The sequence below is a fragment of the Oncorhynchus tshawytscha genome, linkage group LG21 (genome assembly GCF_018296145.1).
Source record: "Oncorhynchus tshawytscha isolate Ot180627B linkage group LG21, Otsh_v2.0, whole genome shotgun sequence".
Lineage (NCBI taxonomy): Eukaryota > Metazoa > Chordata > Actinopteri > Salmoniformes > Salmonidae > Oncorhynchus > Oncorhynchus tshawytscha.
The window spans coordinates 27,532,187-27,550,814 of NC_056449.1; the positions used below are offsets into that span (position 1 = coordinate 27,532,187).

The following is an 18,628-nucleotide window of genomic DNA, read 5'->3' on the forward strand; positions in this document are numbered from 1 at the left end:
CCTTTCTTTGGAAACTCGTCAGTCTATTCTTGTTCTGAGAAATGAAGGATATTCCATGCGAGAAATTGCCAAGAAACTGAAGGTCTCGTACAACGCTGTGTACTACTCCCTTCACAGAACAGCACAAACTGGCCCTAACCAGTAGAAAGAGGAGTGGGAGGCCTCGGTGCACAACTCTCAACGTCAACAGTTAAGAGTTGCAAAGAAAAAGACATATCTCAGCCTGGCCAATAAAAATAAAAGATTAAGATGGGCAAAAGAACACAGACACTGGACAGAGGAAGATTGGAAAAAAGTGTTATGGACAGACAAATCTAAGTTTGAGGTGTTCGGATCACAAAGAAGAACATTCGTGAGATGCAGAAAAATCTAAAAGATGCTGGAGGAGTGATGACGCCATCTGTCAAGCATGGTGGAGACAATGTGATGGTCTGGGGGTGCTTTGGTCATAGTAAAGTGGGAGATTTGTACAGGGGAAAAGCGATCTTGATGAAGGAAGACTTTCACTCCATTTTGCAACGCCATGCCATACCCTGTGGGCGGCGCTTAATTGGAGCCAATTTCCTCCTACAACAGGACAATGACCCAAATAACAGCTCCAAACTATGCAATAATTATTTAGGGAAGAAGCAGTCAGCTGGTATTCTGTCTATAATAGAGTGGCCGGCCAGCACGGTCATTTGATTTCAACCATATTGAGCTGTTGTAGGAGCAGCTTGACCATATGGTATGTAAGAAGCGCCCATCAAACCAATCCAATTTGTGGGAGGTGCTTCAGGAAGTATGGGGTGAAATCTCTTCAGATTACCTCAACAAATTGACAACTAGAATGCCAAAGCTCTGCAAGGCTGTAATTGCTGCAAATAGAGGATTCTTTGATGAAAGCAATGTTTGAAGGACACAATTATTTCATTTAAAAATCATTGTTTATAACCTTGTCAACGTCTTGACTATACTTCCTATTCATTTTGCAACTCATTTCATGTATGTTTTGACGGAAAACAATGACATTTCTAAGTGACCCCAAACCTTTGAAGTAACTCACACCTTATAGTGAGCCTTCAACACGTTACTATGGACCATAGAGCATGGAGACTCTCCTCAGTGTATCTGAACAGGCCTATGTAACACACCTACTGTATGGAAGCCTTATGATGATGAACAACACTTACCCAGACTCTCAGAACTGTTAAGATGATCAACTCCTTGCTGTGTAGACTATTATTGATAAGTATGTATTTCTTCTTCCACTTGAACCTGAGCTTCATATATGATATCAGACTGAATGAAAGCACTGTGGCATGTTTTATAACCCTTGTTCTATGTTACTGTCTGGACACCTGTACTGCTGTTACTGAGTGGATACCTGTACTGCTGTTACTGAGTGGATACCTGTACTGCTGTTACTGAGTGGATACCTGTACTGCTGTTACTGAGTGGATACCTGTACTGCTGTTACTCTGAGTGGATACCTGTACTGCTGTTACTGAGTGGATACCTGTACTGCTGTTACTCTGAGTGGATACCTGTACTGCTGTTACTCTGAGTGGATACCTGACTGCTGTGGATACCTGTACTGTTACTGACACCTTACTGTTACTGAGTGGATACCTGTACTGCTGTTACTCTGAGTGGATACCTGTACTGCTGTTACCTGACTGCTGTTACTGGATACCTGTACTGCTGAGTGATACCTTACTGTTCTGAGTGGATACCTGTACTGCTGTTACTGAGTGGATACCTGTACTGCTGTTACTCTGAGTGGATACCTGTACTGCTACCTGTACTGCTGTTACTCTGAGTGGATACCTGTACTGCTGTTACTCTGAGTGGATACCTGTACTGCTGTTACTGAGTGGATACCTGTACTGCTGTTATACCTGTACTGCTGAGTGGAACTGCTGTTACTGGAGGAATACCTGTACTGCTGTTACTGAGTGGACACCTGTACTGCTGTTACTGAGTGGATACCTGTACTGCTGCAGTGGTAACTGCTGTTACTCTGAGTGGATTGTACTGCTGTTAAGTGGATACCTTTGTTACTCTGAGTGGATACCTGTACTGCTGTTACTCTGAGTGGATACCTGTACTGCTGTTACTGAGTGATACCTGTACTGCTGTTACTGAGTGGATACCTGTACTGCTGTTACTGAGTGAATACCTGTACTGCTGTTACTGAGTGGACACCTGTACTGCTGTTACTGAGTGGATACCTGTACTGCTGTTACTGAGTGGATACCTGTACTGCTGTTACTCTGGGTGGATACCTGTACTGCTGTTACTCTGAGTGGATACCTGTACTGCTGTTACTCTGAGTGGATACCTGTACTGCTGTTACTCTGAGTGGATACCTGTACTGCTGTTACTCTGAGTGTATACATGTACTGCTGTTACTCTTGAGTGGAAGCTGGGATGGAGGACATTGACAGAAAATGTGTGTGTGTGTGTGTTGTGTGTGTGTGTGTGTGTGTGTGTGTGTGTGTGTGTGTGTGTGTGTGTGTGTGTGTGTGTGTGTGTGTGTGTGTGTGTGTGTGAGAGCGCCTGCGTACATGAGTGTATATGTGGTTGAGGGTTGGCCAGTGGACATTGGGTTAAGGTTGAAAGGAAGCACGTCTAACATTAAAGGATCTATGTTCTGTGTTGGAATGCTTTGATGCAGAAGAAGACGTCTCCCTGAGTTGGAGCGGGCTCATCTTCCTGTCATATCATCATCAGAGTGCAGATACTACAATCAAAGACTGAAAGACAAAGCAGCAGAACAGGAAGTAGAGGAAGTGGCTGAGCAGAACATAGCTGTACACGTGGTGTAGAATCATATTCATGTGGGAGACCAGAGAGAGGACACTAACCCAGCTCTGTCTCTCCAGGAAGGAACCATGGAAAGATGGAGGGAGGAAAGAGGGCTGTGGTTCTGCTGGACTACATTGTTCTAAATGGAACATTGAAACTCATCCCCCTCTCTTTCTCCTTCCCCCTTTCCTGACTGGACTTCGGATGGGATAGTGTCCCTAATTCATATGTCTTTCTCGACACTAAAGCGGTACGGAATCTTTGCACGGTCAGAACAGACACAGAGGCTTTATAGATGCTGTGTTTTTGATGAGACTGGATCAGAGATCCTTAGTTCTGTTGACTGAAGTGGAATTTGGAATCAGAACTGACATTTTATACATTATGTCTTTCTTACTCTGAGGACCGACCTTGTCACTTTGGCTGTTGTGCTAACTAACCATTGTTTCCCCAGTGTTTTAGGGCAGAGCAGTGCTGTTGTAATATAGAATTGTGAGAAGGTTTTTTACTTTGCTGGTCCTGTCTTAAATAAATATTTTTTGTTGTTTTTTATTTAAACAAAGGAAGCTTGGAGACTGGAAATGTTACTGTATATTGTTATTTTGTTTGACAGTGTAAAGTGGAGGGAGTTTTTACTGGTTAGTGCTTCCTAAAGTCACCTTTCATATACAATAGAAATTGGTGTCAATGTTTTTATTATCAATTATACAGCTCTTTATCTAGAGATATTGCCTTATGTAACGCAGATGAGAAAATAACGATGTGGAAAATGTTTAGCATAGCTAGTTCGCAATTTAGCAGGAATAAACATTGCGTCCACATCTTGGACACAATGAGCACATGTCAAGGTACCACTTGCACCTGTAGCTATTAAATACTATGAAAGGCTGGTCATGGCTCACATCAACACCATCATCCCAGACACCCTGGACCCACTCCAATTCACATACTGCCCGAACAGAGCCAATGATTACACAATCTCTATTGCACTCCACACTGCCCTTTCCTACCTGGACAAGAGGAACACCTATTTGAGAATGCTGTTCATTGACTACAGCTGAGCGTTCAACACCATAGTTCCCTCCAAGCTCATCACTAAGCTCAGGTACCTGGGACTGAACATCTCACTCTGCAAGTGGATCCTGGATTTCCTGACAGGCTGCCCCAGGTGGTAAGGGTAGGCAACAACACATCCGCCACACTGATCCTCAACACAGGGGCCCCTCAGGATGTGCATGCTTAGTCCCCTTCTGTACTCCCTGTTCACCTGCACATGACTCCAACACCATCATTACGTTTGCGGACGACATTACGGTGGTAGAAGTTCTACAACTGCACCATTGAGAGCATCTTGACTGGCTGCACCACCTCTTGGTATGGCAACTGCTTGGCATCCGACTGCAAGACGCTATAGAGGGTAGTGCATACGGTCCAGGAGTCACCGGGGACGAGTTCCCTGCCATCAAGGACTTCTTTACCAGGCAGTGTCAGAGGAAGGCCCTAAAAAAGTCCAGCCATGCAAGTCAAAGACTGTTCTCTCTGCTACGCTCGGCAAGCGGTACCGATGCACCAAGTCTGGAACCAACAGGACCCTGAACAGCTTCTACCCCCAAGCCATAAGGCTGCTAAATAGTTAACCAAATAGCTACCTGGACAATCTGCATTGACTCCCTTTTGCACAAACTCTGACTCATCATATACACTGCTGCTACTGCTTATTATCTATCATGTTGCCTAGTAATTTTACTCCAACCTATATCTACACATCTACCTCAGACACATCGACTCGGTACTGGTACTCTGTGTATATAGTCAAGTTATCATTACTCATTGTGTAATTATTCCTTGTGTTATTATTTTTCTATTTTTGTTGGGAATGGCTCGTAAGTAAGCATGTCACTGTTAGTCTACACCTGTTGTTTACGAAGCATGTGACAAATACAATTTGATTTGATTGTCTCTCAAATAGATCGTAATAGTCGTTGGTTAGCTAGCTAGTGATGTTTTGTTGTTGTTGCCATATTAGCATTGACATGAAATCAGTCAAAACACCTCCAAACAAGACATGGTATTAAGAACAAGATAAAACTAGCAGAAAAGAGCCACCTACGATTCCCTACATGGCAGCCTCTTGTCATTGTTGCTAGCTATCTGACCGTTGAGTCATAACGAAGCACGGATTCCGGCCCCATCGATGCGTGCACCTTATTTTCGTGAAGTCAGCCAACCCGTCTGTTCATGTCAATGCGACGTGAACAGTATCCATGCCTCAGCACCTTTGACAGCGCCAACTCTCCGCATCAACAACACGTCCTCAAAACGGCACAAATAGGCCTATTTCAGCGCAATGGACAGCACCAATGTCGCATATCGCCATCACCAGCACCTTGAAAAGTGCCTGACTCCTCTTCTAGCGAACTTCAGGTTTCACCAGCAGGTAGGCCTATTGGTGCCACTACCAGTACTTCTAAACGTACGTTATTTGGACCATTATGAATTTTGAAAATTCTGTGGAACTTTTAGTCAGACACTCTGTAAAGACACAAGCGCATGAGGAATGCCTGTTTATTGCAATTAGTCATTTTCAGACGACAAAGGCTTTTCCAACATTAAAACAACAACGTACAAAACAGCACACGTTTTGCCATCAACTAAAATTTAATAAGGTAGTGAAAGTACATAAACAAAGTAATGAAGTACAGTAAGATACAAGTTATGATGATGTCAAATGTAGGATGAGCAGATTTTTCAAAGCCAAATTAAGCACCATCGTCATGTAGTCAGGAAAGGCCATAAATCAGTAAGAACTACTCTAGAATGTATGGGGAAAAAGTTAAACATGGTACATCACAGTTTTCAGACCTTTATACCAACTAAAAAATATCAATATTGGTGTAACACTACTTTATCATGCAATTTACTTTAGTAAACCTTCTGAAACACAGACAAAATATACTTCATTAAGTAGAAGAACTTGATACATCTCTGTCCAGCAATGTCACAAAGCCTGGAAAGTAATTTATACTCTGAATGTGAGATCCCTATCAAAAATAATATGCAGATTTTTTCTTTTCTTAATATATCTAAAGTGCAAGTATTTCTCCATCTTATTCAATGCTTTCTGTAAGTATAAAATACAAAGGAAAAAAAACAGCAATATGCTTTTCCTGTTTATATGTTATATTTTTCTGAAACAAGGATCATCATATACACACACACACACCACAGATAAAATATTTTGAAAGGTGCAACATATCATATAGGGTTGATAAAGGGTAGTTAGACCATACGGTGACATGGGATATGTTCATTGTGCATTGACCCTCTTCCTCCCCATTGACTTTTATAGATCCTTTTCCCAATGTCTCTTCCCTGTACATAACAGTAGCCTATACAGTCTGCATACATGAAGGACTCTGCATTGGTATGTGCAAAACAGAATGTGTGCTGAGCTAGTAATGGTCAAGGTGACTGTTGGCTTCACAAACAAGATTGTGATTGGCCTTTCCCATTATTGACGTTGTATGTGAGTGATTGGTCTGAACTTGAAGGACCAGAGAAACGTCATAGCAACAATAGAACACTGAAACTCAATTTAATGGATCTTTAAACAGCTTCGTAGGATGAATGGAAGTTGAAATTGTAGTGGGAGAGATTCCAGAAGACCACACCTCTAAAGGGACTGGTAGAGGTTGTTACCATGGTCATGCAGCTGTTGTTTAGATCAAAACACACATTCCCACCATTAAGAACTAGTACAAATAAGAAGAACAAAGCACCTCTAATAGTTAATCAATTCTAAGACATCTCTCTCTGATGCAAACAGCACCACCACCAATGTTACACTGGACTGAACTAGCCATGCTGCTGCACAGTTACAATCAACCCACTGCAGGTTTTGATTATGGGACAAAAACACCTGGCGTCCATTTTGTGCCCCATTGATTAACTGCAATGTGAGCAACATGGTGAAATCATCAGCTCTAAACCGTGGCAGTTGGTTCTGACCCAACACTGTGTTGATCCTTTAAAATAGGCAGTGTTCTAGAATCTATTACACAGAACCATGCCACTCTGGAACCAGAACGGACCCAGTAGCACCTTGTGAACTGACAAAAAAATAATCACTTTTGTTTAATTATAATTTATTTTTTATGTGCGTTTTACAGAGCGAGGCATACAAACATAAAACGTGAGCTGAATGAGTTAGAATTATGGCCCCATTAAATCAGATCCGCTTTAGCCGACATCCACATAGCTGATATATTGACGTGTAGGAGGTGGAACCGCATTAGAGCTGTCAAATCCACAAGTGGCTCCCGGCATCATACCTAAACCGCACATTGCTATTGGCTGCATGAAGTTGCATTAAGAGAAATCCCATGGAGTCATATTTACAAGTTCAAACACTGGAATGTGAGATGCAATCTACAGCTCAATTAAGCTGATAGAAATCCTCATTAAATGTTAAATGATTTTCAATTTGAGCGTCATTATTTCTATATAGCCTACACTTTCTCCTTCTGAACTTCTAACGTGAGTGGGACGGGTGTGGCTTCATGACAATGATCTCAAGAGCAACTGCTCACCGATTTGACAGCTCCAACGCAGTTTCACTTCGGACACCGCCAAAACATCAGCTATGCGGGTGTTTGCTATCGCCAGTTAACACTTGATCTGATTGACTATAGCCTTCGTCTCTAGGGCTGGCCAGTAAGAGAGTTGTGAAAATGGTGTATTGAATTTCCAGGCTTAATGTCTCGCATTTAAAGCCTGAATTCATTCAATCAAGCATTTACTGTGTAGAAATAGCATTTGGTCTTTCACAGCGGTACTGGAGGTTTGACTGAATTCTGGCTTGAAAAATGTTCTTTATATGTGTGGAGCACAACATAGAGTCAAATCCACAGTTTACCTGCTATGTAAAAGATCCCTCTGAAATTCTGGGGCAGTGTTAGGCAGTGTCATGGGTTTCTCTCCAAAAGAGGAGAGAAACCCATGAAGCTTTAATGCTAGCCTAGTAAAGGGACATTTAATAGGGGTCCTATATGGGGCCCCACATAGGGACCCATGCATCTCGAGGCCTCTTTCTTACAGTTGTAACTCTGACCGAATCCAAATGGCTGGTGGAATTATAGCAGACCTACCTACTGCTGCTCAGTCTGTCCTCAACATCACGCCAGCCGGCCTGATGGCAGTACAGTACAGTACAGTGCAGTAGGTTTAGATCTACTAAACTAATCCAAGCCACCCTGTGATGCTCTAAATCCAGCTACTGATGGTTAACCTAGCTGGCTGATTGTTAATCAACGCTTAAAGAAATCCTCTATGGCATTGTTTACTGGTGGACTGAGAGCAAGGAATGCTGGGTAACTGTCAAAATGATTCTGTCACCACCCCAGGAAGAATGGTTGGTCACTTCATCGTCAGGGCAACCCCCTCTGTCACCACATCAATTTGTAGACATCGTGTCATTTTCATTGAACTTTTCTCCTTCTGACTTGGAATAATTTATCCCAGTAAAACTAAAAAGTTTCATGATACTACTCTATTAAATTATAAGACACTCAGAAGGGGCAGGACTGTGCTTCTAACACTGACCTGAAGATGAGGAGATAAGCTTTCTGATTTGTGGGCGGGATAAGCTATGTCACTGTAGCGATTCTGTGGAAAGAGAAACATCAGAAACTTGCCAACACTCACTGAAACACAGTGGGGTTACTGTATATGAACGTGATGGGAAATCTCACACTAGTTTGAAACCTTTTCACTTAAATGCAGAGAAAGACTTCACATTTCCATAACAATGCAGAATTCAGACTCATGCTTTTCAAATATCAATCACATATATATTTGCCTTTTTTTTTTGTCTATACAACATACAATGCCACGATTGGCACGTACAATATTGCACACTATAAAGTAATGTCCTCACAGTCTGTCATCACCCTGTGTAGGGGGAGACTGCTGCTCTGACAACATGTGGAGAGTAACGTTGAGAAATCAAATAATGCTGTGACAAATTAGACCAGCAAGCCCGGTCTAGTTTGGATTATATTGGAGCTGTAGCACCATAGAAAGATACTGCCTTGGCCTTTTGGCCTACATCCAGAAAAACCTCACAAGGGGCTCTTAGGGCATCCATCCATCATCCGTCTCCATCTCATCCCCACTGACTGACTACTGTATACGTCCAGTTACATTTTACATGGTGCAAGAGGTGGACAGACACAACCCCACATCTCTGATGACTATCCATGCTCACATTAGAAGTGCTGCTGCTGTTGCTGTTCTAGGGGCCATTCTCTGCTCTCCTGCCTGTGGAGGGAGACAGGCTACAGAAAAGGGCCTCTCTGGTTTGGCTTGTTAGTGTTGACCAATACCCATACAGCAAACAGTACAGAACTTACAAATGAAAACATACAGTGGTCGAGAGAGATATCATTAACATCGACCACAATGTGAAGCACGTAAACGAGTGGAGTGTATAAGGCACCAGGTTGTTCTGACGTCAGAGAGGATGCGCCCTCGCGGCTCAGCATGCATGTAGCCGCGCGCTGATGCGTCTTTTTACGCGTCTCGCGCTGCCATCACCGGTTGAGCATCTGGTTTTTGTGCCCCATCCCACCCTCCCCCGAAAAAGAAAACTCGCCCACAGAAAACGTGGGCATTTTAGGATTTAAATACAGCTGATTCACAAAATCATAATTAGTATATCTAAGTTAGCACATTTTTTATCTAACCATTGTTCCAAATTTGAATGGACATGGTGCAAAAGGATTGATATTCAATAGTAAAGATGCTTCTATCCCGTTTAGGCCAATATCGACTCTGCTCTCATAAAAGACTCCATAATGTAGGCCTATGACATGATAAAAACGCGTTTCATAACTGCATTTTCGATCAAATTAAACACTATAACTTTCCCAAATGCCTTTTTAAAAGAGATTTAGGCCTACGCATATTGGCAGAAGTGTCTATTTTTTTCAGTCTGTGCGTTGCATTCTGCAGTACACGTTAATAGATAGCGCTTTACTTTTTATTTCCTGCGTACCTTATATTAATAAACTACAACTGATTCCAGATATTGGTTTGGTAAAGTAATTTATCATATATATATATATATATATATATATATATATTTGTGCTGATGTCAAATGTTGGTTTACATGGAGATCTTCGTAATTTCCAATTTACGTTTTTTTTTCGTTTTGCACTTTGGAAACCTTTCCGAAATAGCTTGGACGTGTGCAAATCGGGTTGTTTGTTAGAGCAATAAACACTCTGTTCATTGTCATTTAAATCAAGTAGGAAACAGTTCATATTTTACAGTTCAAACAAGTTATTGATAGCAGCGGCTTACTGTTAAAATGGTTGGTAAGTGGGTGACATCCAGCAATGAACGACGAGACAGTAGGCTACTGCCAGTCTGACTGTGAAGGTTGTGTGTGGGGTGGTTCCCTTGGAATTTTCTCTTTATATTTTACAGTAAAAGTCTGATTATAAAGTCTGTTGTTTGTTGTTATTTATTTCTGCTCAAGCCGGTAATCCGTCAATCATCGTCCCCGTCGTCACCATGTTGGCCCTCCGGTTGGAGTTCGGATGCCCGTTTCTCTCTACTCCGCTCCTGGATCTTTCTCATCTCCTCCGCATATTTACAGAACGTGTTGCCGAATTTGGACCACACTTTGCACGGAACAGTGATGGAGTTCCGGTAGGTAGGCTTCACCTCGCTGACCCGCATGAATACTCCGTACTTGTTAGAACCCACGTCGAAGAAAAAGCGTTTGTTGTCAACAGTCAAGGAAGTGCCCTCGGGTAGTTCTGCTGGTTCCTCGTCTACACCGTAATCATCGATGAGTTTGGCCAAAGCGTCACGGAACTCGATAAGTCCCTGCGCTGGAAGCGCGATGGTCTGGCCTTGTGCACTTCCCAATCCGGGCCCCCGATTAACGGTCTGACGGATCCTTAGGAACCGCCCCCTCTGGTTCTCTTTCAGATCCATGTAATATTTGCGATTCTCTCGCACTAGAAATTCGCTCTTGAGGGCACGCCGGGGCTCATCCTGCACTATATCCGGGTTGCTCGGGCCCAGTTGGGCGTAATGTTCGATGAAGTCCCCGAGATAGTCACGGAACTCCACAGCCACTGACATAGAGAGAGTGAGGCGGCTCTTATTTCCCCCAGCTCCGACCTCGGCTATCTTTAGGAAGCGGCCTTTTGCATTCTGCTTCACGTCTAGGTAGAAGCGCTTATTCTGGATGTCGACTCGCTTTGACGCGAGCTCCTCCGTGTCGTGTTGCAGTCTTGCCGCGGCGCCCATCGCGCCCGGAGGCAGGGAACCGGGGCCTGTGGCCAGCCCTCCGTGGTCACTGCCACTGTCTCTGTCCGCCATGATGCTGCCTCCTGCTTACCTTCCACCGTCTCCCTCAGCCTGCTGCAACCTCGACTGCCTGTCAACCACAGCGACGATATCGCGAGAGCGCTACGCTTTAGAAAGGAAACGAAAGCAGCCTACTGTAGTTCATATTACGTGCTGTTCTGAGAGGGGTGTATTCAAGAGATACACGTTTGCGTCTAAGATGTGTAGCAGCTGCACATAATTCAGTAACGTTGCAACTAAATTGAAGCTCTTCACAATGTGTTATGCATCATTATAATGTCCCGCATTTGTATCTCATATTTGTAATATGAAATCATAATCTTGCACAGAATTGCCTATACTATACTTCCACTGGTCATCCTCTGTCATGAGAGAAACGGGTGTTTTGCCTGCATCTGTAGCATCTAGCACATTCCTCGAATGAAACACTAGCCCACCCATGTGTCAAACCGAGCAGAGACAGATCATACAAACGTGTATTTTATTGATATACGTCGTCTCTTGTTAATCACACTTACATTTAAACATAATACAGCTAGGTGGATAAAATGACATATAAAAGTCGAATTAACTGATAAAAGTTTATTTGTCTTTTCATGAGAGAATAGACTCATATGTTTGGAGTGTTGAAGGAGTGATTTGATTGAGAATAAAAATTGAGCTTCAAAAAGAAAAAATATTTGTATGAATAACTAAAATAATATTTAGTCTATTATGTGAACTGTAAGATGATGAGGTAGAATGAGTCACATATCATTAGTGTGGTCAGAAATCACCTTATTAATCAGTTATCTTCCAGTGACTGATAACGACATCATTCTGACGCTGTTTCGGCGCAAATTCTCTGACCTCCAAGCAAGGACGGTTAGCTCGCGCTCTGAACGGGCGAGCGGGGGAATCTTGAATGAATTAAGTGATTGATTGATTGGGGAGGAGAATGAGGGAGGAATGGCACGGTAGAGGGAGGAGAATAACTTGTGAGCCACCACTGTGAAGCTGTGTATGAGCAAGCTTTCGTCACACTGTTAAGGGTTTGAGAAGAGAACAACGTATTTTAATAAAGGCATCCACCTATCCTGTACAAAGATAAGGAGTATCATTTTTGGCACATGTGGCTTCCGTATTACTTCGATGCTGGTTGGCCTAATCGATATTCTCACATGTGGCCACACGCTGAGCCTCTCCGCCACCACCACACACATTATTCATTTTCTCTCGGTGCAGAAATCTCCAGCCCTGCATGAACATGCCCGCAGGACCCAGTGCCGTTCTAATAGGTGAATCCGTTGTTGGGCATCGTTCCGTGAGGGTTGCCTGTTTGGCGCTAGCTGCATCGTAACCAGTGGTTTGGTCAGATTAGACAGAACGAGAGGTATCCAATTTACAGGTTGTCGTGCTATAGGCTACTACTGGAACCATTGAGACATTTTCGCAGCGTTAGTCATCGCACTAGCCGCAGTGTAGCCTTGTCTCTCTGAATAGCCAGCCCTCTAGTTCAGTACGCACTCTTCTAAGTGTTGGGTTTGGTTGATCCCATCATTTTAAACCGAATCGCAACCGAACCATATGCTGCTGCTATAATGGTCGTCCATGGTTCTGACTTCGGGCGGTTTCTCTGACCTGTTGTCAGTGGTCTGAGGGGTGTTGGGCCAGTGTGTTGGGCGCGCGGCTCCGGTCATTAGTGTTTGCGCAGGAAGTGGCAGCCGACGCCAGTGGCCGAGCAGGTGATGTTTGCTCACGTAAGCCGTTCGCGTTTGAGGGGTGCAAGGGACGCGGCTGGAGGGATTGCGCTGTTGCATCGCCTAACTGGATAACCAGATAACCGCTGTATTCTGTAGTCTCCGTTTTACCGAAAAGGAATCCGATTTTTCTACACTTCTGAAGGTGGATCAAGAAGCCCGACCTTGTGTGTGTCTGTCTGTGTATTTATGCTCTTTTTTTTCCTGTGCGCGGAATCTAACAATAATTTTCCGTTATAGAAAGGCAATGCGCCCACCCATGCGATGACATTTGTTGGAGAGAGAGGACTGACTATAGAGGCTTCATGCAGAACCTCTGGTTTCGAGTAGAGGATCATTTACTAGTCTTGGTTTGCGTTTCAGGAGAAAAAAATAGTGTTGAAGGAGAATGCAGCAACCACATTTTTAACCATGCAGAACCGGGCCGTTTCCGGTTCTTAGGCTGGTGTGTCCCCATCTGAAAGTTTATGGGGAAAGCGGCAGACACAGATGGCATGGACACTTATACAAGGTCTGCCGCTCTGCCCTGCTATCGGAGCCTATTCGCAGTCTCCCACTTCAACCCCGCTCCGTCATCCGCGCCCCTTAGCCGCCCCAGCACTGCAGCAACCGAGCCACGGCCGACGGCATGAGGCTTGATCCGGTGCATTTCTCCATGCTGGTCATCGGGGTATCCTTTGCCTGTTACGCCCCGAGTCTCAATTCCCTCCAGGACCAGGCGTATCGATCTGCCGTGGTCATCGAGGGCGAGGTGCGCTCCTCACCGGAAAACGTCTCTCGGGAGCCTTACAGTGTAAATGTCAAAGTGCTGGACGTGTGGCCCGTGAACAGCGGCGGGCTCGAGCGGGAGCAGCTCGTGACTGTCGGAGACTTCAGTTCCGAGGCCCCGTGCACCACTGTGGAGGAGAATCACAGATATATATTTTTCATGGACCCAACAGGCGAGCCTTTAGTATTCAAGGCATCGTTTGCTCCGCTGGACGCCAGCGGAACGGACCTGAAGAAGGATGTGGAGAGCGTGTTGTGTGAGGACTGCGGTAAGTTTAGCTTTTATTGGACGCTTTAGGGCCGCACGCTAATGCCCCGGTGATAAAAGGAGTCTCCGGCCTCCTTGTGAGTGCTTATAGGTGATGATTGACACGGTTCAACTCTCCATGCCTGGTGACACATACAAGACGGTGCATTTTTTTCGAGGACATAAGACCATGCATGGATGTGTGAGACAGATGTCCTAGCGGCTGTAGTACATTAGGATATAGGTCAAAGTGATGTAGAATAGGCTATACTTGGTGACGAGTGAGACGATTATCATGTATAAAGCACTTTGATCTGATATGGACAATCCATCAATATGAAAATGATATACCGTCCATAGTGTGCATGTTGGTAAGATATTGGCCTGCTTGGCTATGTGGAGTCAAAAGATGGAGCATAGATGCTGTACAAATGCCTCAGAGGTGTGTGTGTGTGTGTGTGTGTGTGTGTGTGTGTGTGTGTGTGTGTGTGTGTGTGTGTGTGTGTGTGTGTGTGTGTGTGTGTGTGTGTGTGAAATATTCCATGTCTGAGAATGGGGTGGCGAGATATTAGAGAGAGAGAAAGAGAGAGTGAGAGAAAGCGAGAGAGAGAATATGGAGTGAGTATGACAGAATATGACACAGTTTAATTTCAAATAGCCATCAGTATTAATTCAGATGTCAGTTAGCTCTCAAACAGCATGGAGATTGACACCATGTGACAGGAAATAGGGAGACCAACCAGCTAGTCCTAACCGGTCGGTGCTGTTAGATCAGGTGGTGGATATTTGGTCCCTTAGGGCCCATCACTAAAGATCAGGGGCATCACAATGTTTCAGCACTGTGGACAGTTCATATTCTCTGACCTCTGAATAGCATCCATCCATTCTCAGTCTGTTTTATTTGTTGTCATGCATGATAAGAGTAAGACAGTGGCCTATTGCCTCTTTAAACCATCAGTTACATTATCTGCTATTCTCTGTGACAAATTCTCTGGATGTGTCCAAATATATTCTGAAGAACTGAAGCTTTCTTTGTTCAGCTCATCACCTTTGGCATGATGAAACAACACCGGTATGATGAGGGCCCATATGTATCAAGCATCTTAGAGTAGGAGTGCTGATTTAAGATCAGTTTAACCTTTTATATCACAATTAATAAGATTCCATGTACAGTAAATACCTGATCCTAGATCAGCACTCTTATTCTGAGATGCTTGACACATGCCGCCCCTGGTCTCTAGCCAAGACTAACATTAAGATCTTCCTGACAACATTTCAGCACCATGGACAGTGTATAGTGTGCCTGACCTCTGAGTAGAATCCATGATGAGAAAATAAACAATCTTTCATCAACTCGTTCTCAATGCCCACATGACCACTAATCTGAAAGGGTGAAAGTGATGCAGGTGAAACGTATCCACCACTTTCACCTATCAGTGCTCATAATAGAGAGAAGACAACATGATGCTTGGAGTGTTTGTCTCTGTCAGCTGTGTGTTTCTGTATGGTTGCACCATTCCCTGTCTGCAGCTGAAGTGCTATACTTGTTATTTGGTTTAGTGTCAACTCTGCTTGCTGAGAGAGGGATGACAGTATTGTAGGTAATCTGCTACTCAGATGCTGCCATCAAAGACCACAATTCCATGACTCAACAGTGACACAGACAGACTCGACTCACCACTGGAACCTCATCTATGCAAAGTCCCAGATGTACAGAGAGACAGGCTCCAGTGCTCTGACTATCTACACAAGTCTCTCTCTCTCTCTCTCTGTCCCTATAGAGCAGCATTATATCTCAGCTATGGCCTCACACACACCACAGAACTGCTGCTCTGCTGCAAATGCCTCAGCATGCTGTCTTTAGCAGAGAGTTCTGGGGCTTGTATAAATTATGCACACTGACTGAGGTTTGAGTGTGTGTCCTTCTGAAAGCAGGATGTATATGTAACACGTAGGAACGCGGGATATGAACCTGGGTCTCCCACAGGAGCAACCAACTTCTTAGACCGTTAGACCAAGAGGATATTCCCTCTTGGGTCCGAGGGCAGACACTGGTTTTGAAAATTGCAGGAGGGGCTAGTCACGTGACCATGACCAACTCACGTCTGCAACATACAGATCAGTGTTACTGTAATTTGTGGTCTAGAAATATCAAACTGTTCTGCTGTGCCTTGATTACAGTTACTGTGCGTGTGCACGTGTGTGTGTGTGTGTGTGTCTAGATGCCTAGAGGTTATCTGAGGTCTGCGTTGAGGTTGTGCATGTATGTGGTATAATCACTTCTATGACCTGGCTATTAGAGTCCTATCAGGATTGGTGTGAACATGGTTCTCCCATCAGCCACCTGCTACCACTACAGATGTGTGTTGTATCAGACACATTCAGGTAAGCTGTACAAGCACTGCTCCTGCTTTGAGCTTTGAGTGTGTGTGTGTGTGTGTGTGTGTGTGTGTGTGTGTGTGTGTGTGTGTGTGTGTGTGTGTGTGTGTGTGTGTGTGTGTGTGTGTGTGTGTGTGTGTGTGTGTGGACGTCATTCCAGACCTCCCAGTGCGTTTGTGAATAATGTAACAGCACTCATCCTTTCCTGTCCCTTAGTGCAAACTGAACCAAGTCACAAGGCTTTTTAGAAGGACCATGAGAAGAGCAGATGATTGTATTTGTAAAGGCAAGGTACCTTCGTGTCCCCCTCCTCAGCCAGGCATCCATCCATCCCATGCTCAAGGATGGTTGCCACACCCCTTTCTGACTCTGTTTCTCTGTGTTTCTCTGTCTCTCGCTCTCTCTCTCGCTCTCCGAGGAAGTATGGGAGATTATCTTTCTCTGTTTCTCTATCTCTCTTTCTCCCTCTCTCTTTTAGAATCTCTACCTCTTCACAGAAGATGTATGGAATCAATGCCTCAATCCTCTAATCAGTAGAATACTGTCTGTTATGCAGGTTTAGAGGATTTACAACCCCGCAGTGAGAAGTGTGTCTCTGAAATGAGAGGATAGAGAAATATGAAAGAGTGGGGGAGAGGTGATAGAGGGGGATGGAGGGAGCAATGAGTGAGAGGTGACAGAGAAAGTGAGGTGTGGAGGTTAGAGAGATAGTGTAAGAGAGAGAGAGAGGTAGATAGATGGAAGGAGGAGAGGTGGTCGGGGAGGGAGAGGTGGTAGCATGGCTTGCACACGACTCAGAACCCTGTCAGGAGGGGGGAAAGACGGAGCGAGAGGGGGAGAAGGGAGAGGAGGGAGAGAATAGCTTTTCCCCACCGCTCTGCCTGCAAGCGCTTCATCAACTATTAATCACTAACTCTGCTCATCCTCTCTCGCTTTTCCTCTCTCTCTTTCGCTCTCTCCCTCTCTCGTCTTCCATATCCCCCTGTTTCTACCTATCCTCCCCTCTCTCTTTCACACACATCCTCTATTCCTTCCTCTCTCTCACACACATACTATCAATCTCTTTCTCTCTCTATTTCTGTCTCCCCCTCTCTCACCTCTCCCTACCTTCCCAATATCTGACCAAATCTGTCTCCTTCTCTCTTCCTCCACTTTCCGTTCCCTCACTCCCACACTCCCTGTTCTCCTTTCTCACACAACAGGCTTTCCATATTAGGAGTGAGTGAATCTTGTACAGTAGCTTATCCTCTGGACTGTAACCAGGGTTTGAGTTGTAGTGAGGTCCAGAAGATCATTTACTGCGATTCTATGCAAGAACAAAACAGCAAAATCAAGCAAAAATGACCCCAGCCATTATCAACTTGGCTGCTGTAGGTTCATTCACCTCAGTCCATCTACAAACACATATCCAATTAGCTCTACAATGTTATACCCCTGAAAGGAGGGAAATATGAGAAATGATTCACACTGACATGTAGCATCAGCGACGTAACCAAAACGTGTGACATTTTTAGAACTATATTGTTTGTATGTTGATAAGATTTTAATGTAGACCTATAGGGAAGATAGACCATGTGGAGATGTTCATATTGAAACATACAGTGGTTGTATTTTAATGTAGACCTATAGGGAAGATAGACCATGTGGAGATGTTCATATTGAAACATACAGTGGTTGTATTTTAATGTAGACCTATAGGGAAGATAGACCATGTGGAGATGTTCATATTGAAACATACAGTGGTTGTATTTTAATGTAGACCTATAGGGAAGATAGACCATGTGGAGATGTTCATATTGAAACATACAGTGGTTGTATTTTAATGTAGACCTATAGGGAAGATAGACCATGTGGAGATGTTCATATTGAAACATACAGTGGTTGTATTTTAATGTAGACCTATAGGGAAGATAGACCATGTGGAGATGTTCATATTGAAACATACAGTGGTTGTATTTTAATGTAGACCTATAGGGAAGATAGACCATGTGGAGATGTTCATATTGAAACATACAGTGGTTGTATTTTAATGTAGACCTATAGGGAAGATAGAACATGTGGAGATGTTCATATTGAAACATATCTTCTTTAAGTTCCTAACTTGTCTGTTAAGAATAGTCAACATTTTCTAAGTTTGGGAACAATTGTACTAACCTCTCTCTCTGCTTGTTTCCTCTCTCTCTATGTGTCCTCCTCTTCCTCTGCTTCCTCTTTCATGCACTACAGCAAGCCTCAGCCTCAGCACTGAGCACCACATCACTAGCCTACTCACTAGCCTACTCACTAGCCTACTCACTAGCCTACTCACTAGCCTACTCACTA

At 44.0% G+C, this 18,628-nt stretch overlaps 2 protein-coding genes and 1 long non-coding RNA gene across 6 annotated transcripts in view; 1 reads left to right on the top strand and 2 right to left on the bottom strand.

The window, feature by feature from the left end:
* Positions 1-1,486: 1,486 nt before the first annotated feature.
* LOC121840375 lies at positions 1,487-2,418 on the bottom strand. Of its 4 annotated transcripts, none has more exons than XR_006079577.1 (6): positions 2,352-2,418; positions 2,057-2,213; positions 1,946-1,971; positions 1,810-1,863; positions 1,716-1,769; positions 1,487-1,554 (listed from the first exon to the last, which is right to left on the bottom strand). It is a non-coding gene; the product is annotated as an uncharacterized LOC121840375 (long non-coding RNA). The 4 variants fall into 4 exon arrangements; XR_006079576.1 differs by having other exon boundaries at positions 1,920-1,971; XR_006079575.1 differs by lacking the exon at positions 2,057-2,213 and having other exon boundaries at positions 1,920-1,971; positions 2,352-2,406.
* Positions 2,419-5,339: 2,921 nt separating this feature from the next.
* LOC112221179 (transcriptional activator protein Pur-alpha) lies at positions 5,340-11,260 on the bottom strand. The gene has a single exon (XM_024383332.2). The coding sequence runs from the start codon at positions 11,183-11,185 to the stop codon at positions 10,343-10,345; it is 843 nt and encodes a 280-aa protein (XP_024239100.1). The 5' UTR covers positions 11,186-11,260; the 3' UTR covers positions 5,340-10,342.
* Positions 11,261-12,098: 838 nt separating this feature from the next.
* Positions 12,099-18,628, top strand: part of LOC112221178 (pro-neuregulin-2, membrane-bound isoform-like) — a 53,641-nt gene continuing 47,111 nt past the window's right edge. Inside the window, exon 1 of the mRNA XM_042303261.1 lies at positions 12,099-13,949. Within this exon, the coding sequence (XP_042159195.1) occupies positions 13,541-13,949 (409 nt within the window). The 5' untranslated portion in view covers positions 12,099-13,540. The remainder of the gene's footprint in view (positions 13,950-18,628) is intronic.